This window comes from Polyodon spathula, chromosome 17, assembly GCF_017654505.1.
Source record: "Polyodon spathula isolate WHYD16114869_AA chromosome 17, ASM1765450v1, whole genome shotgun sequence".
In the NCBI taxonomy this organism is placed as follows: Eukaryota; Metazoa; Chordata; class Actinopteri; order Acipenseriformes; family Polyodontidae; genus Polyodon; species Polyodon spathula.
In genome coordinates, this window is record NC_054550.1 from 11,049,684 (window position 1) to 11,075,738 (window position 26,055).

At 38.0% G+C, this 26,055-nt stretch overlaps 1 protein-coding gene across 1 annotated transcript; it reads right to left on the reverse strand.

The window, feature by feature from the left end:
- Window positions 1–1,754: 1,754 nt before the first annotated feature.
- On the reverse strand, window positions 1,755–25,899 carry LOC121330128 (tyrosine 3-monooxygenase-like). Its single transcript, XM_041276417.1, has 13 exons — window positions 25,810–25,899; window positions 24,702–24,911; window positions 14,698–14,872; window positions 13,381–13,469; window positions 12,845–12,912; window positions 9,495–9,545; window positions 8,754–8,899; window positions 7,237–7,372; window positions 5,666–5,735; window positions 4,376–4,432; window positions 3,148–3,243; window positions 2,358–2,491; window positions 1,755–2,047 (listed from the first exon to the last, which is right to left on the reverse strand). The coding sequence occupies exons 1-13, from the start codon at window positions 25,897–25,899 to the stop codon at window positions 1,888–1,890; spliced, it is 1,482 nt and encodes a 493-aa protein (XP_041132351.1). The 3' UTR covers window positions 1,755–1,887.
- Between the last annotated feature and the right edge of the window lie 156 nt (window positions 25,900–26,055).

The window sequence follows — 26,055 nt, forward strand, 5'->3', positions numbered from 1 at the left end:
GAATTGATGTCAGCCATTTTCTCTTGTTGTGAGTGAAGGGGAGAAGGGCATTCCTTTGAAAGGGGCAGGGGTCACAGTGATGTGAACCAATCACATAACAGACAGAGACTATTACCCGGTGGTGTAAGGATGTCGGGCCCGATATGAGGTTTTAGCCAGGATTTCCAACCATACAAATTATATATATATATATATATATATATATATATATATATATATATATATATATATATATATATATATATATATATATATATATACATACACACACACACACACACACACACACACACACACATATACTGGTTTGCAGAGGCATTCACTCCCCTGCAATGTTTTCACATTTTGGTGGCACCTGAGCGTACTCCACAACGCTTTTAAATTAGACTTTATGTAGAATCTGGACAAACTACTCCACATTAATAAAGTTAAGAAACGCATATAGAATATAAATACAGGAAGAGTTACTGAGAAAAACAGATTAATCTCAGTTGCATAAGTATTCAACCAGTTTGCAACTGCAGCCCTAAATCAGCTTAGGTGCAAATGATTTGTTTGAAAGGTCACAAAATTCATGAAATGGTTTCAGCCTGTATGTACTCAAAGTGGTTTAACTTGTAGAAAATTTCCCTCAGGTATATAAAGACTTTTCACTGACATAGTGATCCAACAAAGCAACCATGAAGACAAAGGAGCTTTCGAAACAAGTCAGGGATAAAGTGGTAGAGAGGCACAGAGCAGGAGAACGGTACAAGAAAATTTCAAAAGGCACAGATTATCCCTCTCAGCACAGTGAAGTCCATCATTAAGAAGTGGAAGATGCATTATACCACCCAGACACTACCCAGATCAGGTCGCCCTTCTAAACTGAGCAGCCGGGAAAGCAGGAAACTGGTTCGGGATGTCACTCTGAAACCAACAATGACCTTGAGAGATCTGCAAAGTTCTGTGCCTGAGATGGGAATCAGTGTTCACACAATCAACAATAAGCCAGTCCTTACACTAAACTGGCCTGTATGGACGGGTGGCAAGAAAGACGCCAAAAGCACGTATGGAGTTTGCGTAAAAGTATGTAGATAATACTGCAGACAGATGAGACAAAAATTAAACTTCGGTATAAATTCCAAGTGTTCCAACACTGCACATCACCCCGTCAACACCACCCCAACTATGAAGCATGGTGGTGGCAGCATCATGTTATGAGGATGCTTTTTTTTCAGCAGGGACTGGCAAACTTGTCAGGAAAGAGGGGAGAAAGGATGGTGCAAAGTACAGGCGAATCCTTGAGGAAAGCCTGTTTGAGTCAGCCAAGACTCAAAAACTGGGGAGGAAATTCACATTTCAGCAGGACACTGACCCAAAGCACAAAGCCAAAGCCACACTGGTGTGGTTGAACAAGAAAAGAATTAATGTTCCTGAGTGGCCCAGCCAAAGTCCCATCTTGAATCCAATCAAATGTATGGCGAGACTTGAAGATTGCAGCCCATCCCCAACAAACATCAGAACTGGAGCAATTTTCCCATGAAGAATGGGCAAAAATGTCACCATGCTACTGCGTAAAGCTAGTAGAGACCTATCCAAAAAGACTCATAGCAGTAATTCCTGCAAAAGGTGCTTCTACCAAGTACTGCAGAGCACTAATATATTATATATATAAACCTGAAAATAAAATCAAAAACTACTTGAATCCAAATAGCATCATGTGCACATAAAAACAGACATGAAATTTAAACCCAATCCAGTGCCTTATATTTCAATATAGCTTATTTATTTATTTATTTATTTTTTTAAGCTAGCCTATCCAACCCCACAGTGCAACAGCAATACACAGAAGCAAATGCATGTCAGAAGAAAACCAGCACATTCGGTACAGTGGTTTGCACATTGTTAACCGACAAAGTTCAGAGCATCAGTAAGAACCCTTAATTCCTCTTTTAAAACTTCCAAGCCAGTTTTGATCTTCTGAGGATTGTCCAAGACTTCCATGCTGTTAGTGTAAGGGTCAAATCGCACTGAAAAAGGTTTCTTGATATTGGCAGCGTAGGCTCTACAAGAGAAATATATATTTAATATGCAGATCACGTACTTGAAGCCATTTTCGAAAGACACTAACTGGCGGACAGTGTAACAGAACAACCTGCGGTATTTACAAGAAATATATTACATTCCCTTTGCTGTGTCCTGTGTTGTTTGTATCACAGCATTATATTTGTAAACTTATTGCTGACTTAGTCACCAGGATCTGAAACAGATTTACAAAGTAATCTAAACAAGACAACTATGCAAGTTAAAATGACTGAGATTCATACCAAGTTGCTCTTTAATAAAACAGTGTTTTTAATTAAGTCAGTTCATACCGGAGCTTTTCCTTGGCATCAGTGAAGCTCTCCGACACAAAGTACACTGACTGGTAGTTCAGGTCCTGGTACGGTTGAACAGCAGCAGCATCAGGATGGAACTCCCTCAGCTCCGGCTCACCTGACAGACAATGCTGGGAAGCAACATCACAATAAGATCACAGGAAGAATGGTATTCCAACCACAACAGCAGTATAAATTAGGTGTTCAAGTACATATACAGTACAATGTGCTTTTACAAACATACATGACTAAAATTCAAACTTATTCTTCTCAGTCCCTCTTGAGTCATAACATGGTGCTGCCACTCTCCCCCACTGTCTTTCATGTCAACTGAACAGCTGGGAGAGACCCCCTTTCCCACTGCCTAGTCAATTCTCTTCTCAGCTGCCATACCTAGGCAGGATGCTACCAAGATACTGACGGGGGGGGGGGGGGGGGGGGGGGGGGTAGCATACTGGCCTCTGCCTGGTCTCCTCTGCTGCCCCTAATCATTAGGGGTTAGAATGATGGAAAACACAAAGCCCAATGCAGCATCACCAGCCAAGATCAGTAGCTCCCCCTGCACCATGAGCCAGTGATTTTATCATGGGAGCCACCGGGGCTGTCAGATTGTCACATTAAACAACATGAGAAACAAAACAGTGATTGGAAATGTCTTATGCACAATTAAACTAAGAACCTTGATGTTTCCACGCCAGTGTTAACACATTTAACATAAAATACTTGCAAGTTCCACTGTACGCAATAACTTTCATTAAAATAAGTTATTAGAAAATAGGTCACTTACTATAAGCTCTCCATATGATGACAGCAATCCGGCCCCATAGGCTTTAATAGCGCCACCCTGTTTACAGAGTCCAAACTCCACCGTAAACCAGTAAAGCTGAAATCACAAAGAGAGGCAAAATACAATCACTACAGTTACATTTCACTGGTCAAAATAAACAGTGCACCTTTACAGCACTGGACTTTAATCTTATTCAAGAGAAGATTTTTATTTTGGAATTGAGATAAATAAGGCATATAATTTATGTTTATAGTAACATTAAACCCCTCTGTAAGGGAATTTTTTTCATTTGTGGATATTGCTAATGGGAAAATGCCACTTTGGAGTGGATACAGTTTAAAAAAAAAAAAAAAAAAAAAAAAAAGTACAAATCACCCTTGTCACAGTATTTTATTTTATGGTGCTGTTCGACCAACATGAAGATATAGGAAGGAGGTAGCATGGAGTGTTTCTGGAGCGGGGCGCTCCTTCAGTGGAGGTATCTGGAGCGGGCCCTCCTTCAGTGGAGGTAGTGCGGAGTGTTTCTGGAGCGGGGCCCTCCTTCAGTGGAGGTAGCGCGGAGGGTTTCTGGAGCTGGGCGGTAGCGCTTGGTAGCTTTCTGGAGTGGAGGTAGCAATTGGCCGCCTGTAGGCCAGCTTATGTTTTGGTGATGTTTTCATTGCTTTGTACCTTTTAGTACAGTCTCGTTTGTGTTTGTGTGCCTGGGTCTATATCATTGTTGACAGTCTTGTGGCTCCCTACTTGCCTCAGTCCACCCTAGTTGCACCTTGATACTACATCAGAAAAAGAACTGCAACAAATGAATCAATCCGCACGCCTGAGTGACGTGTTCAAGCGCAACAACTGTGTCTCTGGTCTGTCATCAGATAACAAACACCCCCCTATAACAGGGTTATACAATCAAATAGGCAACCTCTTGTGGTAGCATTTGATAATCCCTTGTTGAAAACACACATCTGGTAAAGTTGATTGGGTTTTACTATTGACAGGAAAATATTAGGCTGGGAATACATTTGAATTACAGCACTGCTATCCTTTAGCAGAATTAAATAATTACTAAAAAAAACAGAAACTAAAGAGAATTGTCTTCATCACAGTTAGTTGTGTTTTGTCATCTGGTACTTCTTTAAAAGGTACGATAAGAATAGCAGCACCTGAGTTATAATGTAAAACCAATTGGCTACAGGACAGCAGTTGGCCCAATCTGTTTAATCTGTACAATACTTACTGTTGATAATTTTTCAATTTCTTCATCAGTTGCTCCCATGGAAGCCAGACCAATGTTCTTAAAATAGAAAAACAAATGTTATTAATCGACATTGCTATTTTATAGAACCAGATTTGTGTTTTTTGTTGGTAACTTTTAATAGGATCAATTGAATATGTGCAGTTAAAGACTATTGGACTATCCAGTTAAATATATTATTATTATACCATAATTCAAGGTAACGGAAAGGACAAGCATTAAGTAAACTTTAACCACCTTCTAACAAAACAAAGTAAAAGCACCCCTGCTTTAGTATTTAATGTGTTCTGCCTTTGCTTTTATTATGGTTTTAAGATGTTTATGACAATTCTTAACCAGTACTGTGTGTTACATCTTGTTGGTGAAATCTGGACCCATTCTGTTTTACATATTCCTTCAGATCAGACAGATTGGATACATAATGCTTGGCTACATCTTTTTTTCAGATCAGTCCAAAGCATTTCTATTGGATTGGGATATGTTGATTGTGAAGGCCATTCCAGAACTTTAACCTTTGTTTTCTTCAACTACAGAGTTGACTTAGCCATGTGCTTTACATCGTTGTGTTGGAAGATAAACTGTCGGCCAATTAGCCTATGAGGGAATGGTATCATTGTACTTTGTAGAATGTTTTGATACCTGCCTGTATTCACTTGATCTTCAAATCACATGAATGTCTCCAGTCAAACTGCTAAAAACACCCTCATAACATGATCAAAACACCTCCAAGTTTAACTGGAAGAACAAGGTTTACTTCATTGAAGGCTTTCCCTTTTTTCTCCAAACATACTATGGTTCATTTTGGGGGAAGTGTTATATTTTAGACTCCCTGGATCAGAGAATTTTGTTGAAGAATGCGTTAGATTCCTGTTCATATTTCTTGGCAAATTTTAGATGGTTTGTTTTATGAACTTTCTTTAAAGGTGGTTTGCAGCGAGGTCTACATGCATACAACTCCTTTGTGTCTTGGTGCCTTTGTACAGTTTTTATGCTCCGTTACACCTGACGCTTCTAGTCTTTGGCTGTTAATCTTGGATTTTTTTTTAGCTACTCGGATGACTCTCCTACCTGCTGTACTTGTAATTTTATTTGGATGTCCACTTTTCTTTGGATGGGATGTCCAAGCATTTTAGTAGAATTTGTTCTGTGGTACTTCTTTATTATTGCTCAGATTGTGGATTTTGGTGTTCCTTATTTCTTTGGTTATTACATGTTTAATGAAAAGTAGCATTGTAGAGTATAAAAGGAGAAGAACAAATAAAACAGCATTACCTGAGAGAACTGTGCAAAGGTTTTGTCAGCCAGGATGGGGACGTGGCCTAGAAGCTCATGAATGCAGTCTCTAAAGAACAAACAGAAATACCAGGTAAGTTAAAGTTGTCTTACCAGGGTGGAGGGAAGCATAAATATGTCTGCTGTGTTACATATGGAATAAGAAGCGGAAGTTCCCGATTACTGAGGTGATATTTACACGTTGCAAACGCAAGTTGAAGGACCAGTGCCACGGTGGGTATCAAATGTACTAATAAAGTGGTGATGTTCTGTGTTTGAACTGAACCATGGCATATGCGTCGAATTCATCTGTAATGCAAGACTCAGTCTGGGCTGCAATAGAACTGCATGACTATGATTACACCTTTGCAGTTTAACTGCATGGTTGAGGGTATATTTACATGGTTTGGGTTGGATTTGTGCTTTTGCTGAGTAATTAATGAATGGCTATCTATGCTCTGATTGGACCAACCTTGAGAGTTTTATAACGATCTTCGTTGACATTGCTTCGGTATAACAAAGCAATGGTACTGCTATTATTGTATGAACTATTGGTACAATGGTACTGCAGTGATGGCATTTTCATATTATGATACCAATTCTATTGTAATAGTAGGAACCAATGCAAGCTGGTAACCCATTGCAGTAGCTTCATATCATAGCAGTATCACTATGTATTCAAAAGCCATTGTGTTTTTGTTGGTAGTGAACATAAGAAATGTTTGGGAATGAGAAGAGGCCGCTCAGCCCAAGAAGCACACCATGCATCGCTACCAAGAGGACCTAATTTAATATGACAGAACCACATTGTTTTCTGAACATTCCCTGTGCAATGCTGTGGCCTGCTCATGGTTCTGCTACAGTTTCTTCAGTTTAATAAACTAGTATTTTAATTGAAGACTTGCCGTAATTCTAGGGACGAGATTCAGCCTGCTATGTTATTCCAATTGGCTCACCAATCCTATAAAGACCAAGCTTACAAAATGCTGAAAGTCTTTTTCCCCTGACTCCTTGGCAACTGCATCTCCCTTGTAGGGGGTCAGTGGTCCTCCATCTTCTGGTCCTGGCTGGCCAATGTTGAAGGTCACAGCTCAATTGAAGGCAGCTCCTGCCACACCAGAAGATTCTGGGCCATGCAGTCATGCCATACCGCAGTCATGCCATACCACATTTTAAACATCAACTATCAGTGTGTAACTAGACAGAGGCTGGGTGTGAGCCAGCAGCCCTGCACACTGCAAGCGAGCATCTTAACCACTATACAAAAAAAAAAAAAAAGAGTCAGGCTCATCTGCATTCATGGTTATAGACATTTTAGCCTCATCTCATCTCACTGACAGGGAACAGAAACTCTAACGGGAGTGCATCATACACTGCCAGTTACAAATGCTGTGCTTTGATCTGTGAATAGTGTTCTAAACACAATAATAGTATTCCTACAAAATAGGAATTAGAAAAGTACTTTGGCTTAAGTGTCTTACAGTGTAACAGCTTGGAGGAGAGTGAATGTCTGTACTCACGGCTCAGGGGAGTGTATGAGCGATTGGAGGAGAGTTAATGTCTGTACTTACGGCTCAGGGGAGTGCATGGGTGAGGAGGCGTGGCGCACGTACTGTGTGCACTGGAACACACGGAATGCCAGACTCGCCAGGAAATCTCGGGCCGACAGGAGGCCGGCAACGGGGCGCAACTGGAACCCAGTTCTTTCTGCAGGACACAAGTATTCAATCAAGACAATCCTAGCGATTTAATGAGCAGCTGATAAAACATTTAATGTGTAGTGCTTATAAAACATTCAACAACCATTCTTATTGGTCAGCTGTATTGAATGTAAGCTTTTTCGCGACCACAATAAAGCAGGAAACAAAGGGCCATATTCTCAACCCTCTTTCTGTGAAGGGCTTTGAGAATAGTCTCATATTTTCAAAGTGTTTACTCCAGTCTTTAACTTCTAATTTTTTAAAGATGAAAAAGCAAAAAGTAATATACAAAATTAGAAACAAACAACTTGAGAGTGCTCGAGACCGCCAATTGCATTACTTACATCATTGACGTAGTTTTGTAAAGTCAATAGGTGTTGTTCTCCTGTCAGAAAATAAGTTAAAGACTGGAGAAAACTTAGGAAATATGGCCTATGGATTTTCCAGTGCCATGGTAAAATGTCATCATTTGCTACTCATGAATTCAATTTGCAGTTCATAGTACCCCCCCATTTATTTTCATAAATCTTTGCTAGCTAGATGAGTCTTTATTAAATTGATTAGATACTGTAGTACTGTACATCCTGCTCAGACTAGTGGAGTAGTGAAATATTAGTGTCATAAGTCTGGCACGAATCACATTACATTCCCATTAAGCTTCTGAAAGATATGGCAGGGAATCTGTAAGGCAATGTAAGAACACTCACTGTGCAATTCCTATCCTTCATTTTCCAAGCGGGGAACTATCTTGATACTTTTCCTAGGACCATTACCAGAATTGGACCAAAAGTATACACATACTGGTAGTATCAAACAAATATCATCTTCAAACCTGCAACCAACTTTTCTTGTAAGCAGCATGTGAATACATCTTAGCAGTCATGGATTAATTCTAGCTTGACAAATATTTGATACTCAAAGAAATACCCGCTAACATGTCAGGAAGAAAAATGTTTATTGGTATCTGTAGCATGTGCACTTCCTAGGTCATTTCACCTAAGCAGAATCATCAGGGTCCCTTGATCTACCCCTCCTACTATGCACTGGAATTGCCTGACCTACACACCACTTTACTGGATCTACTAATATCACTCTAGATACAACATATTGTAATCCTGACTTGTTGCATCCTACTTAATATTGTATTTCAGTAGTATTATTTGCACTTGCTGTAAACTATATTGTATTTAAATATGAATCTTGCATTGTAACCTTATACTGCCCTGTAACACCTATAAGTCATCTTGGATTTGTTGAAGCCCACTGTATTGCCAGATATCATGTTTTAAATTGAATTATTTTGTTAGAAGACACGGACAAAGATTACACAATGGTTTCACCTTCGAAATAAACATAACCAGAAAACCTGATTAACTGGCACAATTCACCTTTGAGAAACCGTGACACGTCTTCCAACTGGGGAATGTTGTTCTCACTGTAGCCACAGTGTCTTTCCAAAAGCCTGAAGGCCTCTAAATGTTCACTGCAGGCGTGCGTGGGGTAGAGGCCCTTCAGAGTTGAGTATACTTTGTGCCTATAGAAATACACAGGAAGGTGTTGAAAAAAAAAACATGGTGTAAATACATATCTTAATCCTGGGTTGCATGTCACACCAGATATACACTAAAACCTCACTGTAAGGCTACCTTTAGTATAAAGAGCTCCTCACAATTACTGACAGCAAGGAAAAGCCAACTTCAGTGCTAAAAAAAACAAAGTCAAACATTTTCAAAACAGTTTTCCATTCTAAAAATAAATGCTGTTTATTTTGAAATAGGTACATTATTCTGTAAATAGTAAAACAGTGTGGTGTATTTGATATACTTAGACATCCCTTATAAATATTTATTACATTTGCATGGTAATTTTGCAGTATTACCATACTTTTCCCAAGGTTAAACTATGTTTAAGTACACAGTAATGTTTTTAAATACCAGCTCTCTGCTCTAACATGCTTACATATGATTTCACTATGCTTCATGACACTTCTCTATGCTTTTACTGTGGTATACTTTTATAGGAGATAGTTTTAAAAATTTGCCAGAACGTGATAACTAAAAACTAAGAATCCATCAAAGTGAATCTAAACCACACCAAGTTGTCTTTCATTCATATAGAAACACACTGACCATGTGCCGATTTCTTCTTCTGTGTATTCTACTTGTGGTATGGGGTCACCGCTGTAAGAAAAACAAAAGTAAAACCCTTATATTGCAATGAAAGTAGCTTGTGCTGTTGCCCACAAAAGTGATCAATATCTTTAAAAAATTTGGCCCTCCAGATCAATGTGGCAGCCTAGTATCTTAGCTGTTGAGTTTTTCAAATATGAAAAATAAAAACGCAAAAACTGAGCAGAATTTCACTTCTTTGGCACTACAGTTTCAGGGTTATAAAATATCTTGCAGCGTTTACTATACATTACTTTGTCTTAGTGTGGTAGAGTAGGTGTTCCCACCCCTAATTGAGGCTTTAGGACCCTGGGCGTTGGGAGACATCTCCACATTGGTGAGGGTGGCTGCAAAAGACAGCCATCTTGGAAATGTAATTGGGGTAACTGTTGAGTTAGCTAAGGGGTAATTAGCCAATTGAAACACCCGTGCACACTTAGTCACTTCATTCAAGGAAGGGAAACCCTGTATATGCGGGTTGCTGTTTGAGTGCTGTGTTGAGGTTAAGGACTGGGTGCGTACAGACTTGAAAGCAAAGGTATTTACACTGAACAAAAATAGAAATGCAACATGTAAAGTGTTGTTCCCATGTTTCACGAGCTGAAATGATCCCAGAAATTTTCCATATGCACAAAAAGCTTATTTCTCTCAAATTCTGTGCACAAATTTGTTTACATCCCTGTTTGTGAGCATTTCGCCAAGATAATCCATCCACCTGACAGGTGTGGCATATCAAGAAGCTGATTAAACAGCATGATCATTACACAGGTGCAACTTGTGCTGGGGACAATAAAAGGCCACTCTAAAATGTGCAGTTTTGTCACACAACACAATGTCACAGACGTCTCAAGTTTTGAGGGAGCGTGCAATTGGCACGCTGACTGCAGGAATGTCCACCAAAGCTGTTGCTAGAGAATTGAATGTTCATTTCTCTACCATAAGCCACCTCCAACGTAGTTTTAGAAAATTTGGCAGTACATCCAACCGGCGTCACAACTGCTTACCACGTGTAACCACGCCAGCCAAGAACCACATCCGGCTTCTTCACCTGCAGGATCGTCTGAGACCAGCCACCCAGACATCTGATGAAACTGTGGGCTTGCACAACTGAAGAATTTCTGCACAAACTGTCAGAAACCGTCTCAGGGAAGCTCATCTGCGTGCTCGTCATTCTCACCAGGGTCTTGACCTGACTGCATTTTGGCGTCATAACCGACATCAGTGGGCAAATGCTCACCTTCTATGGCCACTGGCATGCTGGAGAAGTGTGCTCTTCACGGATGAATCCCGGTTTCAACTGTACTGGGCAGATGGCAGACAGCATGTATGGCGTCGTGTGGGCGAGCGGTTTGCTGAAGTCAATGTTGTGAACAGAGTGCCCCACGATGGCAGAGGGGTTATGGTATGGGCAGGCATAAGCTACGGACAACGAACACAACTGCATTTTAATCGAAGGCAATTTGAAGGCACAGAGATACAGTGATGAGATCCTGAGGCCCATTGTCATGCCATTCATCCGCCACCATCACCTCCCGTTTCAGCATGATAATGCACGGCCCCATGTCGCAAGGATCTGTACACAATTCCTGGAAGCCGAAAATCCCAGTTCTTCCATGGCCTGCATACTCACCAGACAGGTCACCCATTCAGCATGTTTGGGATGCTCTGGATCGACATGTACGACAGAGTGTTCCAGTTTCCGCCAATATCCAGCAATATCCAGAGTGGGACAACATTCCACAGGCCAAAATAAACAGCCTGATCAACTTTATGCGAAGGCGATGTGTCGCATTGCATGAGGCAAATGGTGGTCATACCAGATCCATGCCCCTATCTTTTAAGGTATTTGTGACCAACAGATGCATATCTGTATTCCCAGTCATGTGAAATACATAGATTAGGGCCTAATGAATTTAGTTCAACTGACTGATTTCCTTATATGAACTGTAACTCAGTAAAATCTTTAAAATTGTTGCATGTTGTGTTTATTTTTGTACAGTGTAATAGTTATGCTTGTTGAATTTTGTTACCGGAAAACCACTTAGCTGTCTGGTATAGTTAGAACTGAAGAAAAGTTTAGTTTAGCACTCCTGGAAGGAGGTAGGCTTTTTGTTTAGTTTGTTTTATAAAAAGTGCACTTGTGCTTAAAACATACTTGGGGACTAGGACTTGTTTATTGGTGCACCCACATAAAAACAGTGGTAAAGTCCCGGACCAAACCTGATATGAAGGGGCTTTGCCACGCCATTATCTTGTGTTGTATATATTGCAGACATTTGTTTTTCATAATTAAGATTTGTTGTTTTCTCATACACCTGGCTTGGGGAAATATCCACTGAGAAATAAAACTTAACAAAAAAAACATGTTTCACTTCGCCAGGAGGATCTGTGGGGACAGCATTGCTGTGGCAGGAGAGAGCAGTAATAACGAGACAAATCCTCTTCCACATGGGGTGCTGCTGAGCAAATATTAAGAACCGCTTTTGGTTGTATTTGCCACTTAATTTATGTCCCATGACTTGAGAATAAACAAAAAAAATGCTGTCCAATATATTTGCATAGAGTAATATGTTTTATGTTCAGTATATTTGACAGCATTTTTTTTGCATGTTATTAAACAGCATATGTTTAATATTTTATATATTTCTATACAGTAGTACATTTAATCTTGTTCATATATTTGTATATAGCAATGCGCTTCGCTGAAGTTTTGTAACCCTTCAGTGGTTGTGTTTGTTTGCTCACACTGTGCAAAATGAAGTTTGCAAAGCAAGGCTGGCTGGCAATTACTTAAACAATGGAGAGAAAAACTTAAATTAGAAATGGGATTTTTACTGGCAAAAAGAAAGTATGAATCCAACTAGTAAACAGCTCAGGTCACTTTGTTTTTTAAAAGATTCTACAAAAATCTTTTAGCAACAGCGTTTCAATTGAACCCTCATCCATAGTTGCCAAAAGCAACCCTGACCAATACAAACATAAGATTCATGCAAAGAGGCAGCTAGACATGCAACACTGGTAATGTATGTTTGAAACAAGAACTCAGTTGTGACTCCAGGATAAGGAAGGATTCCATGCATGCCTTGAACATTAATAAAAGGGTTTTGCATGGATGATGCATGAGATGAATAAATCACCCAATGAGTTTAAGAACTAAGAAAAAATGACTCCAAGGATCATGGAAGTTTTGCACAAAATTGTGTGTGAAATCCATCCTTATCCTTACATAATTCTTGCTTTAAACTTGCACTTTAGAAACCAAGACCCTATGGTGTCTGCTAGGAAAGAAAAGCAGGCGTCAGGCCACTTACTGTTTGTAGTTGAACGCTATATCACCTATAGCTTTTCTACGCTGTCTGTAAACGGGATCAGAGAATCCCTGTATAAATTAATGGAAAAACATAATTATAAACATTGAAAACATATTCATGACCAACAGGTTGTTCACAACTTACCATATGTGTTATTATCTGTTATAGCTATCTGAGTTTTAAAAATTTCAACAATGTGTACGTTTCTTCTGCATCTTGGTACAAAATTATTACGCAGCTTCATCCTTTCATCTACAGCAGCCCCTAAGCTATATAAGTCTCTGATCGCTCTCAAATTTATCAGGCAATTGTCGCACTAAGCAGACAAGGGGTCAAATGCATCTACTCATCAAATCGTGTTCTGCTTGATATCCTGAATTCCATCTTGTACAGGCTAGCTTAGAGACTGTCTTTAGTAAAATTTAATACATCGTGGTATAATAACCCAAAAAATATTAACATTACACAAATTCAGAGGGTACTCGGTTAGGCACTCACAATCATTGAAAAAAAGACATCCTCAGCTATTCACTTACTGGGTGGTCTTGGTCAAGATCTGGGTCAAACTTCATTACCAGGTGGTGACATCTATCTAGCTCTGCAATTTTTTTGGGAAACCAGTGAACTGGAAGAAATAATTTATAGGTTATGAATGCAGCAATTTATATTAGGGGACCCAAGTATAAAGCAGTTATTGAAAGTGATGAAAAAATTAGCAGCTCATCTAATGCCCTTTGTGTACCAAGGTATGTAAACAAGTCAAAAGTTTCAGGAAGTGCCTTTAACTGTGTACTGCATATAGGTCAAAATATATTTGTCTGTAAAAATAAATAAATCCTATGGAGGATCCCATATTCTTTAATTATTTACATTATGGGAGCATTGAGATCTGCAATTCATCATTCATCATTTGAGTCTCCCATGGGCCACAGTAGCAATATGTGGATGCACACACACACACACACACATATATAATAGTTATATATATTATATTTATATTATATAATATATATATATAGATATATATATATATTAGTTCAACGAACGAATTGTGTCCTTTTTTCAGCACTCTGGGGAACATTATAAAGTACTTCAGAAACCATAAAAACTTTGTTTTTCTTAAAGCACAATAAACAGTGAAAGCATTGTAAACTATAGACAGAAATCACAGTAAAGTATGGTAAATAGTTGGAAAAAAAGTTTTCAAAGTTTGTACAGGAAACACATATTTGAATACGTGTACCTAAAGTGATTGTTCTTGTAATCGTATATACCCTGCACCTCCATTCGCTGCATAGGTCTCACATGTGCAGTTTTGAAATAACAGGTATCTTCTCTTTAAACCTGGATATATGGTACTATACAAGGTAAAAGAAGTTTCATGTCTGTCTCAGAAAGTCTATTACTGCTTCACTTCCTATGTCGTTTCACCACAGTAGGGTCTTCTGGGTCAAAGCAGGATATTGGCTGAAATGATGTCAGTCAATAGGGGAACAGCTAGTTGGAAAGAAGGAGTTGCATGGGCCCAGCTTACTCTCCCTGTGAAATGACCAAGGATGTGTAAGAATAGCCTAACAGCAAGGCCTGCAAACAGAGACTTCTTTACCCAGCGTAGTTTTGAAATACAATTCATGTTTACTATAACATGTGTTTCTTTCAAAACTGCACATTTGAGACCAATTAAGACCATGGCAGTACACAACAGGCAAGACATATGAAATGTACGAAGGGTACAAAACAGGAAGGGTAAAGCATGTTATTTTGTAAATAGGTGCAGGTAGCTGTAAATAGTACAATGTTCACTAACATTTACAGCATGACACAGAGGAATGTGTAATGCTGTCAGATCTTACATTTCTCCTCTTTGGTTGTGCGCACGTCGTCAGAGATTCGCTTGACTGAGCTGATGAGAGTGTTGACATCAGACACGTGAACTTCACACCGGACAAAATACTCAAGATCTTCCAAGCTGTCTTTGGTTTTTCTGCTGGGTCTAGTCTCAAGATGATGGATTTTTGCTTCGAAAGTCTAACAGAAGAAAATATGTATTAAATCCATCCATAGATCTACATAGCCAAAAAGTGTAGAGTACAAATAACTGCAATTTGAATACTGTGTTCAATTTGGGTCACCACATTACCAAAACACACAGTCCTTAGAGAGAGATCAATGAAGAGCAATCAGGCTGAATCAATGAGCGATGAAGAAAGTGAATAGAATATACGTATTTATCGCAGATTTATTTGTCACTTGTGTTACAAATCTCACAGAGAAACAGAAATGTAATGATTTTTTTTTTATTTCTTTCCATTGTTTATTTTAGTAATGAAATTCATAAATTGATTAAATTATGTATATTTTCTTAATTTGTTTTTATGGCTGGTTAAATTGATTAAATTATGTATATTTTGACCACCAACCAATACTTTTGGGAAATGCCTGCCACAGGTCAGGTTTTACTGAGCATTTTATGGCTGAGCTTGATTTTGACGTCCTTTTTATTTGGCACTTCCTCTTTTGAGACAGTTTATTAGTGTAAACTGAAAGGGACTGCAATCGTTTGCCAAGGGGTCATTTGTAATCTTTTCCTTTGCATTCCTGGAAGGACTTTTACCTCTTTCAATTATGAAGATGAGTGACTGTTTGTTGTACTTGTTGTTAGTAATTGTCTTGTTTTAAAGGTGTCAACATCATCCAATCAGTACAAGACACTTAGTGGTCTGTCGACATGTATAAGACGACGCCTCGAGTAAAGACCCGGTCGTGCAATCGGAAGTACTTGAACAGTGTTTTATCGGACATCTAGGGGTAGTGTTTCGTGATTCTGTGTTTGGACGCTGACCACTACACGAACTAGCATAACACCACCACCCTATGAATAACAAAACCCTGAGATTTGTACAAATAAACCTAGGGCGCGTAATTTTGTAACACATAAGTGAAGCCTCGTAAAAGAACAACCAGTGGTCTGGGCGCCATGTTATTTTTGGGAAACGTTTGCCTGGACGGTTACAGACCGTTAAACTCCTACATTGCAACAAATACTTTTACTTTTATGCAGTGCCACAAGGTCAGGTCTAAATTAGCCTATAGGAGTTATCTGCGCTATTCAGTCTGGAATCCAAGAAGTCGAGTCAGCAAACTAAAACCTGTATTATATTGCGGATTGTGCTTTGATCTGATCAGCTTGTGATGGCTACAACATTTAGGGAATCCAAGAATCTATTTAAGCAAACAATCTTATTTTCAACAATTATTTTCAGAACTAAAACAGGCATGTATTGTTAGTGGAATTTGGTATTCGTGCAAAAAAATTTTGCATTTTTTTTTTTCATGAGCGAAAACACACACAATAAAAGGTTAGCAAATATTTATGGCTTCACAGTATGTGAATGGTTTACCAAACATTTCGTCAACAAAAACTGGCTTAAGATTTCTTCTTTTAGTTTTGTCTGGAATTCAAGTACTGTCTGGAACTAGCTAATCTTTCATCACTATGTCGTGGTGTTAGTTGAGCGATTGAGATTGCTATAATAACATTGAAGGAATCACATTACAAAATTTATTGATTATTCAATAAATAGATCTGAATACATTTCTGTATTTTGAACAGCTCTTTAGTTTAGTGTAGAGTTATTTTCATAATTCTATGCTCATAATAGATTTTATATATATATATATATATATATATATATATATATATATATATATATATATATATATACACACACACACACACACACACACACACACACACACACATATACATACATAATCAGTGCCGGGAAAAAGTTTGTGAACCCCAATAATTATGGAAATTCCATAGCTTTACCATGATAGCCTTGTTAAATCAAAATATTTTCTTAAATATCCAATAGGGTTTATTTTAACAAATTTCATGTCTTTTGAAACAATGTATGAATTAGACAAACAATTAGTAATTAAGATTCATGATATGTGAAAACAGTTGTTGATGCTCATCAGTCTAGAAAGGGTTACAAAACCATTTCTAAGGATTTGAGGCTCCAACAATCCACTGTCAGACAGTCTAGAAATTGAGAAAGTTCAAAATCAGTCACTCTACCCAGGAGCAGTCGTCCTACCAAAATCTCTCCAAGAACAAACCAAAAAATCATCAAGGAAGTCACAAAGAACCCCAGAGTAACACCCAAGGATCTGCAGGCCACTCTCGCCTTGGCTAATGTGAGTGTTCATGACAATTATCAGAAAAAGACCGAAGAATGGTGTTCATGGAAGGATAGCCAGGAGGAAACCACTGCTCTTTAAAAAGAACATTGCTGCCCGTGTGAAGTTTGCCAAAGAGCATAGATGATCCACAAGACTTCTGGAACAATGTCTTCTGGACAGACGAGTCAAAGGTAGAACTTTTTGGCCTCAATGAGAAACGTTATGTTTGGTCAAAAACCGTTCTAACAGAAGAACCTCATCCCAACCGTCAAGCATGGTGATGGGAGTGTGATGGTTTGGGGCTGCTTTGCTGCCTCAGGACCTGGACGGCTTGCCGTCATTGACACAAGCATGAATTCTGCATTGTATCAGAAGATTCTAGAGGAGAATGTCAGTTAGCTGAAGCTGAACCAAAAATGGGTCATGCAGCAAGACAATGATCCTAAACATACAAGCAGATCTACAAAAGAGTGGCTGCAGAAGAAGTTTCGCATTTTAGAATGGTCTAGTCAAAGTCTGGACCTAAACCCCATCGAAATATTGTGGCAGGACCTGAAGCAAGCTGTCCATACAAGGAATCCCTCAAATGTCACAGAGTTGAAGCAGTTCTGTAAGGAGGAATGGGCCACAATTCCTCAAAACCGATGCGAGAGACTGACCAACAGTTACAGGAAACGCTTAGTTGAAGTCATTGCTGCTCAAAGGGTTGCCACCAGTTACTGAATCTAAAGGTTCACGTACTTTTTCACACATGGATAGTAAATGTTGAATCATTTGTGGATAAATAAATGTTCAAAAAGTATCAATTTTGTGTCATTTGTTTAATCAGGTTATCTTTATCTACTATTAGGACTTAGATTAAGATCTAATAACATTTTAGGTTTGAAATATGTGAAAATCCTAAGGGGTTCACAAACTTTTTCGGCACTGCATATATATATATATATATATATATATATATATATATATATATATTTTTGGTGTGAAATGCTTGTGCCATAATATTTTTCGTATATTTGCCAACACTGTCACAGTCCCTTTCAGAACTTTGGTAGTTCTGTCAAAAATATTTACCGATCTACATTTAATTCCCTATATCACTTGTTCTAATACATTTCTCTTTCTTTTTAAGAACTGTTATTTGCCAACACTGTCGCAGTTAATCTCAGAATTTTTGTAGCTGGTAGATACATTTACAACTACATTTAATTCCCACTACTTGTTTAAATACATTTCTATCTTATTTTTAAAATAATTTTTATTTGTGAAATAACTTATTTGCCAATACTGCCACCACTCATTTCAGACTTTTTGTAGCTGGTAAATACATTTACAACTACCTTTAATTCCCACAACTAGTTTCTAATACTACTATCTTTTTTAAAATGTATTTGAAATAGTTGTTATATATTTGCCAACACTATTATTATATTAGAAGTTGTCACAAAATACACACATTAAATCACAATCCAGTGCGATATAGCTATGCTACTATTTCCTCATTTTTTAAGTGCTTATTCTAAGCTCCCTGTACAAATTAGTGACCATCGGGACTGATGCTAAACGAAACCCAGAGACTGTTGCATTTTACAAACGCAATGACGTATAGTGTGGATATACTGGATCAAATAGCACAGCTGTATTCTGACGAAGGTGGTACTAGTAGGTGGCCTATGGCTGTTTTTTATAATGTTTTTGGACCTGCCATCAACGCTTTGGTTTTGTACAAGGACTGCACCAGCAACACAATCACTTCATTTTGCAGCTAGCCCTAGGAGGTACGGCCGAACCATTTTGATGAGACACGAAAATCAGCTGGCAAATGCCCCTCACCCTTCAGCCAGTGCTGCGCCTACTGGCACACTGAATAAAAGACAATGCCAGGTTGCTAAATGCAATAAAAACAGAACCTTTGATGTCTGCGCCCGTTGTGAAAAGGCAGTCTGTGGCAAATGTACTGGTACAGTTGAAAAGTGTGTTTTCTGTATAGATTGTACTTAGAAAGCTGTAATAGAACCCCGTTTCACTCTAAGCGCTTTCACTATGGATTATGCCATTTTTATAACTAGTTATTTATGTTTTATAATTGTATATGTGCATACAGCTTTTTGACACTTGTTTACCATTTATTGCGTAAAGTTTATTTGATTAGTTTTTCATGTTTATGTGCTCTTTTTGATAGAAATAAGAAAGTTAAAATTTTCAATGTAAATACAGGGTTTCTGTTGAAAGTGTTATGTATGATGTTCATCAATAAAAATATGAAGTTGTAACAGATTGTTTTTTATTTGCATAGTGAAGCCATTTTAAAATGGAGCTGCACATTTTGCGTGTGCGCGGTTGTATGTAGTCCAAAATCTCGGCGGTTCTAGTGTTAAACCACTCAGTGGAACTAGAAGCTTTCCACCCCCCTCCTTTTTCTTCAGAGGAGGATCAGAGATTGTGGCAAAGTGGCTGTGTGGAAACAGGTACTGGAGTGATACAGTGCGGTAATGAAACAAACAGAGCCTTATATTCCGGTTTGGAAAGTGTTTTTTATTTTGTATCCAGGTCTGGCGACCAGTAACAATAATCCCCTGGCAATACACAGCAATGTGTACTGCACGGGGTAAACAAGAACAGGCTTGTAGATCCAAACAATAAATAAAACATGTATCCATTCTACAATACAGACATGGTCACCAGCCCTGGGTGAGTGCAGTAGTGCTCATGTTGGGCGATACAGTTTATTTGTGACAGTAGTGCAGTGCTGTTCCAGCTTCGTGCTGGCCCTTGGCGACAGCTTTGGAATCGTTATCTGTCTAGTGCGGTGTTACAAACAAGACGATTACACAAATACAAACAACTCACAATACTGTTTAATTGGTTTCGGGTCTCTCACAGTTCTTTTCAGTTTCTATACACAAAACCAATGTGAAGGAACAGATTACGATTCTCTGTCCTCTTATGCTGTCACACACGAACCCTTGGTAAACGAGTGCAACCGCCTCTCCAATCTGTGGCTGCCACGTCGTTTCCCTTCTGGGTCAATGCGTTATTACAACCGAGTCTCACCCCCTTCCTAGCTGGCCGATTGGAAAAAACTCAGGCCAGTCCGTCTAGGGAATTAGCGCCCTCACAGGTCAGGAAGGAGACTTACAACCAAGAATCACTGTATTTCTGTCACAGAGATTAAAGAACTCAGAGTGTTTATTTTTTTTTTTTTTTTTTACTGATAAGGTATCTGGTGAAATTCTCTCAGTTCTCCAACTGAATACAAATACAACATTGTGAGGTTTATGTCTGTTTTTCTTCATTCCTCTTAAAAACATTTGTTTAAAAGGATTTTGTTATTGGTGTAAACCTCGTTTTTTAAATTGTAAATAGCTTTGTTTTGAATGTAGGTTATTCTCTGCTTCACAGTGCTTGTTGCTTGAGAAGGAGATGAGTCTAATATGAAATAAATATTAGTCACGTTCTGAGGTATGAACGAAAATATCGGAATATATTTTTTCCAGTTCTGGGCCTGTTACCATGGCAACATGAGTGCGAGAGAGAGAAAGAAAGAGAGAGAGAGAGAGAGAGAATAATACATAGCGAGTTACAGGAAAATAATTCCACCGTAACGTCATAAACTATGAGACCGTTACGTTCAGTAATTTATAAAATGTCACAGAAACCTGACATGGAATTTCGAGTAATTTATAAAATGTCACAGAAACCTGACATGGAATTATTTGCCTTTAACTCAGTGAAGACAAACTTTTTATTATATATATAAAAAAATATATGAATATTAGCATCTAATAAAAAAGACAATAGATGGGTGTTAAGGTTCAAATTGCAATTGAATTTAATGAATAATAACATAAATTAAGTCAATATTAAAAAATCTTAAATATAATTTGATACTTCAGGAACAGCAAATTAAGCTGGTAGATAATGAACTGCAAAAAATAACATCAGTGTTTCAATGGGGTATGCTTTTTTCTTTTTTGCCGTCAAGAGTAGAAGATTATTTGTCTCGCTTGCTTGTTTGGTGCTCCTGCAACGTCAAGAATGCCATTCCTTTACTTCTATGTTATTACTTTTATAATACGATTTTATTGATTTGACTAGTGCACACTTTATGTTGTCTGACACTTTCTGATAATTAAGTTTATCATGTTATGTTGGCTTCTCCAGCCGCTTCCCTATATTTGCCCTGTTGAGCATCTAGTAATTGAATTATTGATCAATTTAAACACCCGACTATAAATAGTATGTTTGTACAAACGGGATGACCATCCTGGGGTTTGCATGTATGTGCAGGAGTGGGAACGCGGGGTTTGGAGCGTGAAACGATGAGTGAGAGAGACTGAAATGGACCAATAAATGGGGCATCCTAACAATAAGTCTTGGCCTGATTGTACGCCAGTGTTGAATGATGAGCATGAATGGCTCAAGTGTTTTTTAGCCCGTTTGGTAGTTGATTGGAGTTTAAGAAATGTACAGAATAGGCTATATTGCGATGCTGGTTTCTCTCTCGTTCTTTCTGTGTGTTCCCTCCCCTGCACAGACTCTGTGTGTGTGTGTGTGTATGGTGGGGGTATTTGTATTTTTGTACTGTGGTATTGTTTTTATTATGACAGTTTTACTGTGTCTTTGAATGTGTATCTCCACTTTATTGCTGGGTAGCAGCGTTGTTGCATTTGCACTTCAGTACATGACCTCATTAATGTAAACCTTGTTTAACTACTTGAAATCTTGCTACCTGTTCATAGATGAATGGCATTACTGTCTTATTATACAAGTACTGTTTTAAGCCATGTGTTGCTATTGGAAGTTTACAATAAACAAATGTCTGCTAAAATGTAGGTGCAATCTTTTTAGATCTGTTATCTGAATAAAAAGAACTTTATGATGTTCTATAATTTGTTCTGTGCCTTCTCACTGAACTGGCGTAGTCGCTCTACATGTTGTGATATTTCAGAATTAAAGGCAGGTGTGTGCTGCTTGTGCTGGGTCTGTACGCTCCCGTGATCAGGGAGGTCTTACACTCCCGTAGATGGAGGATGATTGCAGATCTTAACACAGACGGATTTGTTAAATGTGCCTAAAAATCATGAATTGTTGGTGTTGAGTGATTGAAAATAAGACATCTTCTAGATGCATATGCCATTTTGACGTCACAATTGTCTTTCTCAAATGACTCAGGATGCAAATACAGCCTTCATGGATGTATGTATGTGTGTGTATATATATATACACACAGTTGACAAGCTTTTGTTTTCCTGACAAATTATATGATTAATAAAACAAATAGTATGTTTACAAATGTTTCTTTTCCCTTTTGACTTTTTGCCAAGACATAAAACCAATATAATACAAAAATTCTCTTCTAATCCTCTTTGCAATAACACTCCATTTTGTGTATTACAAAATCAAACAATTAGTAATTTGAGGTATTTACACAGACTATTCAGCAATTGTACAATTTACTTATCTGGCAATGTCCAGATAAATTATAATAAGAAAGAGCAAGACCCCAATAAATAAATGTTGGCCAAATAGTAAAATTTAATAATACGTTTTTTCTACATGCATGTCATTTTTATAGTCTAATGTTAGGGACTATTTTCCTCTGCTGAATGTTTCCTGGGGAAATATCAAAATATAGGTTTTAAAGTAGTTTTATTTTTTTAAAGAGAAAATAAAGGAATAAATTGTTTTCTAACAGCAATAGAGTCCTCTCGATGAGGGCTCTACCGTGTGGTAGATGTAGATGACCTTCACTTTCCTTATTGCCCTCGCCTCCGGTTTGGGACGCATAACTCCAGTCGTGGTCATCTACCACATGGTAGAGCCTGCATCGACGGACTCAATCACTTAAAGATGGACTTCAGCAAGTTACAGGAAAATAATTCCATCTAGGGTTTCTGTGACGTCATAAATTAGGAGGTGAATTTATAAACTATCACAGAAGCCTGAGATGGCATTGCTTTCCTGTAAAACTCACTGAAGAGGCCCACCTTTTATTTTTTATAATACATGGATACCCAGTTGTGATGCCGATATTAAACAAGACAAGGTTTAGCAGTACATTTAGTTTTTTTTTTTTTTTTTTTTTTTTTTTTTTTTTTTAAAAAACGTAGTGTTTCAGTTTTGTACAGACGTTCTATATTGTTATCCTTTAGTGATTTAGCTTTATTTGGAGGATTGCCTTTACCTTGTTCTAATTTCCTGTTCCTCCTGTTTCTCCGAGATATGAATGTCCCAGCTTTACATAATTTTTTACATTTTTATGTATTCTCATTTTGTTGATCACTAATGAATATTTCTGTACTGTGGAGTGTCGAGTGATTGAAAACTAAACCTTTTGTGTTTGAATTGAAAGTAATGTCTCGGAGTGGAATATTGTGGTATTATACCTTTCTTTCGAATGCAAATATAGCATTCAGCCATGTATTATATAAACAAGTCAGTGATATTTACCAACCCCTACATCTGTAAATACAAAACTTTCATCACAATGGACAAGCGGTCCTCTCGACATATGCAAAACTCTCCACCATACCCGGGTATATGCACTTGACTTTACAGCATTAGGAATGCTTTGGTGACAACTTAAGTAATGTTTTTTACCAGCGCTGATCAGTTGTGTTCGCTCTCGGTGGTCCTGAAATCAAGCCACCACATACGCTTTAAAGCGAGCAGAAAAGAATATTAAATCAAATTAAGAGTGTTATTTAAATTAAGTTGAATTGTTGGTTGATGCCTAAATTATTTTAGTGGTAAAAAAAAAATAGTGTACCTAATGGATAACTGTAGAAAAAAAAAAAAAACACGCGAACTATCCACCTGCGAAACTTCCAAGGAAGTGAAACTGATGTGTTGACATACAATTCAATTCAGGAAATATTGTGATATTTTAATAAATAAAAAATCTGCAATGCAAACTGAACGCAGCAGCTATCAAATTAACTTGCATACGATTCCCTGTAATAGGTGGAGTTAGTCCTCTGGAACACATGCTTTTTTCACAAGTCAATTCAATTGAATTCCTCTTCTACGTTTACCTCACCACCTCTCTGTTGTTGTCTCAGCGCAATCGATTTATTTACTATAATCTGACAGCTATTGAATTAACTGAAAGGTGCCTCATATTGTAATGGTGTCTGCAAACCGTTCCCTGCAGCTTATATTTACAAACCCAATTGTATTTTACCCGTGTCTGGATAGTTGTTGTTTATCCTTAGTAACAAGGGGCTGGAAGTTTGTAACCTATCTTATCAACATTCACAAAACCAAAGCCATACAAAGTATTATGCTCATATTTTTCGCGCTTCTTACAGTAAGTAGGTGGTTTGTTTAAAAAAAAAAAAAAAAGTATATACACCTACAGTTATTGAAGATTCAAGAGCTAAAACTAACATTCAGTATGACTATTTTGTCATGTTTTATTGTAAAGTTAGTTCTCGTTCATAAATGTGCAGCATGTCACGGTTTTTAAAAGTTTAAATCCATGTAAAATTGGTTATGATAGGGAGCAAACTACTTTTTAAAGTTTGCAAGTGCCTCTCTCTCTCATTTTGTTTTGTTAATTATAATTACTGTCAGTAGTAAAAAATAAAACACTTAGTCTATATTAATCTGCAATGTATAAAAACACGCTGAAAAAGTCATGCAGCGTTTCAAGAGCTGGTCTTACCTCAAACACTTTGAAGGCGCGAGATAGAGATGGGTTTTTTGTGATTCGGAAATTAAAGAGGAGATTAACCATGGCTTTCCCATCCTCCTCCTCCTCGAAGACAATCTGATCACTCGGGTCTGCAGACTCAGCAGCCGTCGCAGCCGCAGCTTCTCTTTCCTTCCGGGCATCTTCGATTAAGCTTTGCCTCCTACCCACGAACCGGGGAGACTGCAGACATTGGCAGGAAAAATTTCACTCGCAAGTTATTAATTTATGCGGCGCATTCCAATAAGATGACATCGCTTAAATATGAAACCAAAATTAACAAAAAAAACTAAATAATTCTTCCGGTTTTTACCAACACCGATTTGGCACAAATTGCATTTCATTTCAGTGTATTATACTGACCCGGACGATGCTTTGAGTGTAATAATATGTCTACATGACAAAACTGTGTCTGAAGGACATGATCTTACGAAGGTTTAAATTATTCTTAACTGAGTCCCATTAGTGATTTACCCCGTATGAGGTACATAACTGATAGGACCTAAATTGCTTTAACAACTTAAATGGAATTTTGTCGTTGTCGTTGTCCCTTGTCTCTCCGAGTAACCTGTCTTTTACCCACTAAAAAGTTGTTAGTCGTTAAAGCATGACCCGACAGTCAATGTGCAAGGCTTTTAGGTGTACAATTAGGAGTTTTGCAAATTCTACAAAATAATCCAATATTCTCAAACGCTGTGTTTTAAAATGAGCACATACAACGCACAGTATGCCAATTGTGTATCTATAGAATGTACTGTAGAAAAAATTATCAATGACAACTTGCTCAAAATACAAAAACGGGACAATACATAATGTTTCACAATATAAGAAAGAAAAAATATTAATAATTTCACTTACAACACAGTGTACATTACACAGCACACAAACTTTAAAAAACAAATTATTGCTGTAGAGACATAAATTGAGTATTTGAAGAGAATAATGATAATAATGTGAAGGAGCAAACCCCTTTTAAACAGCCTAGTGTAAATCCGTGCAGTAAACAAATACATGTTTGTTTCACAAATTAAAGATGCAAGAGAAGTGTCAGAAAGTACCGGACCTAAGCTGAAATGCTTACCATAACCGACTCGACCTGTTTACAGTCTAGTTCGGAGGCTGCCCTGCGGAAGATTTTATCTGAAGAAGTGGAACTGTTGGAAGTTGGCATCATGACAGTCTGTCCTAGGTAAACCAGTCGCGTCTAGCTACCGAACCTTTATGTAATACCCAAAACCCTCCCTCCTGGCATATTTATACTGATCATTTCTTCTTCCTGACGTCACGCCCCTCAATTTGCTTATCAGACACCTCACAGCCTCTGTCA

Excerpts from the sequence above, each read along its gene's own strand:
- LOC121330128 (XM_041276417.1), bottom strand. The coding sequence starts at position 25,899 with ATGCCAACTTCCAACAGTTCCACTTCTTCAGATAAAATCTTCCGCAGG. Across the intron at positions 7,373-8,753 it reads CGTGTCACGGTTTCTCAAAG|AAAGAACTGGGTTCCAGTTG; the intron begins GTGAATTGTGCC and ends TGTGTCCTGCAG. Across the intron at positions 5,736-7,236 it reads CCCATGCACTCCCCTGAGCC|AGACTGCATTCATGAGCTTC; the intron begins GTAAGTACAGAC and ends TTTGTTCTTTAG.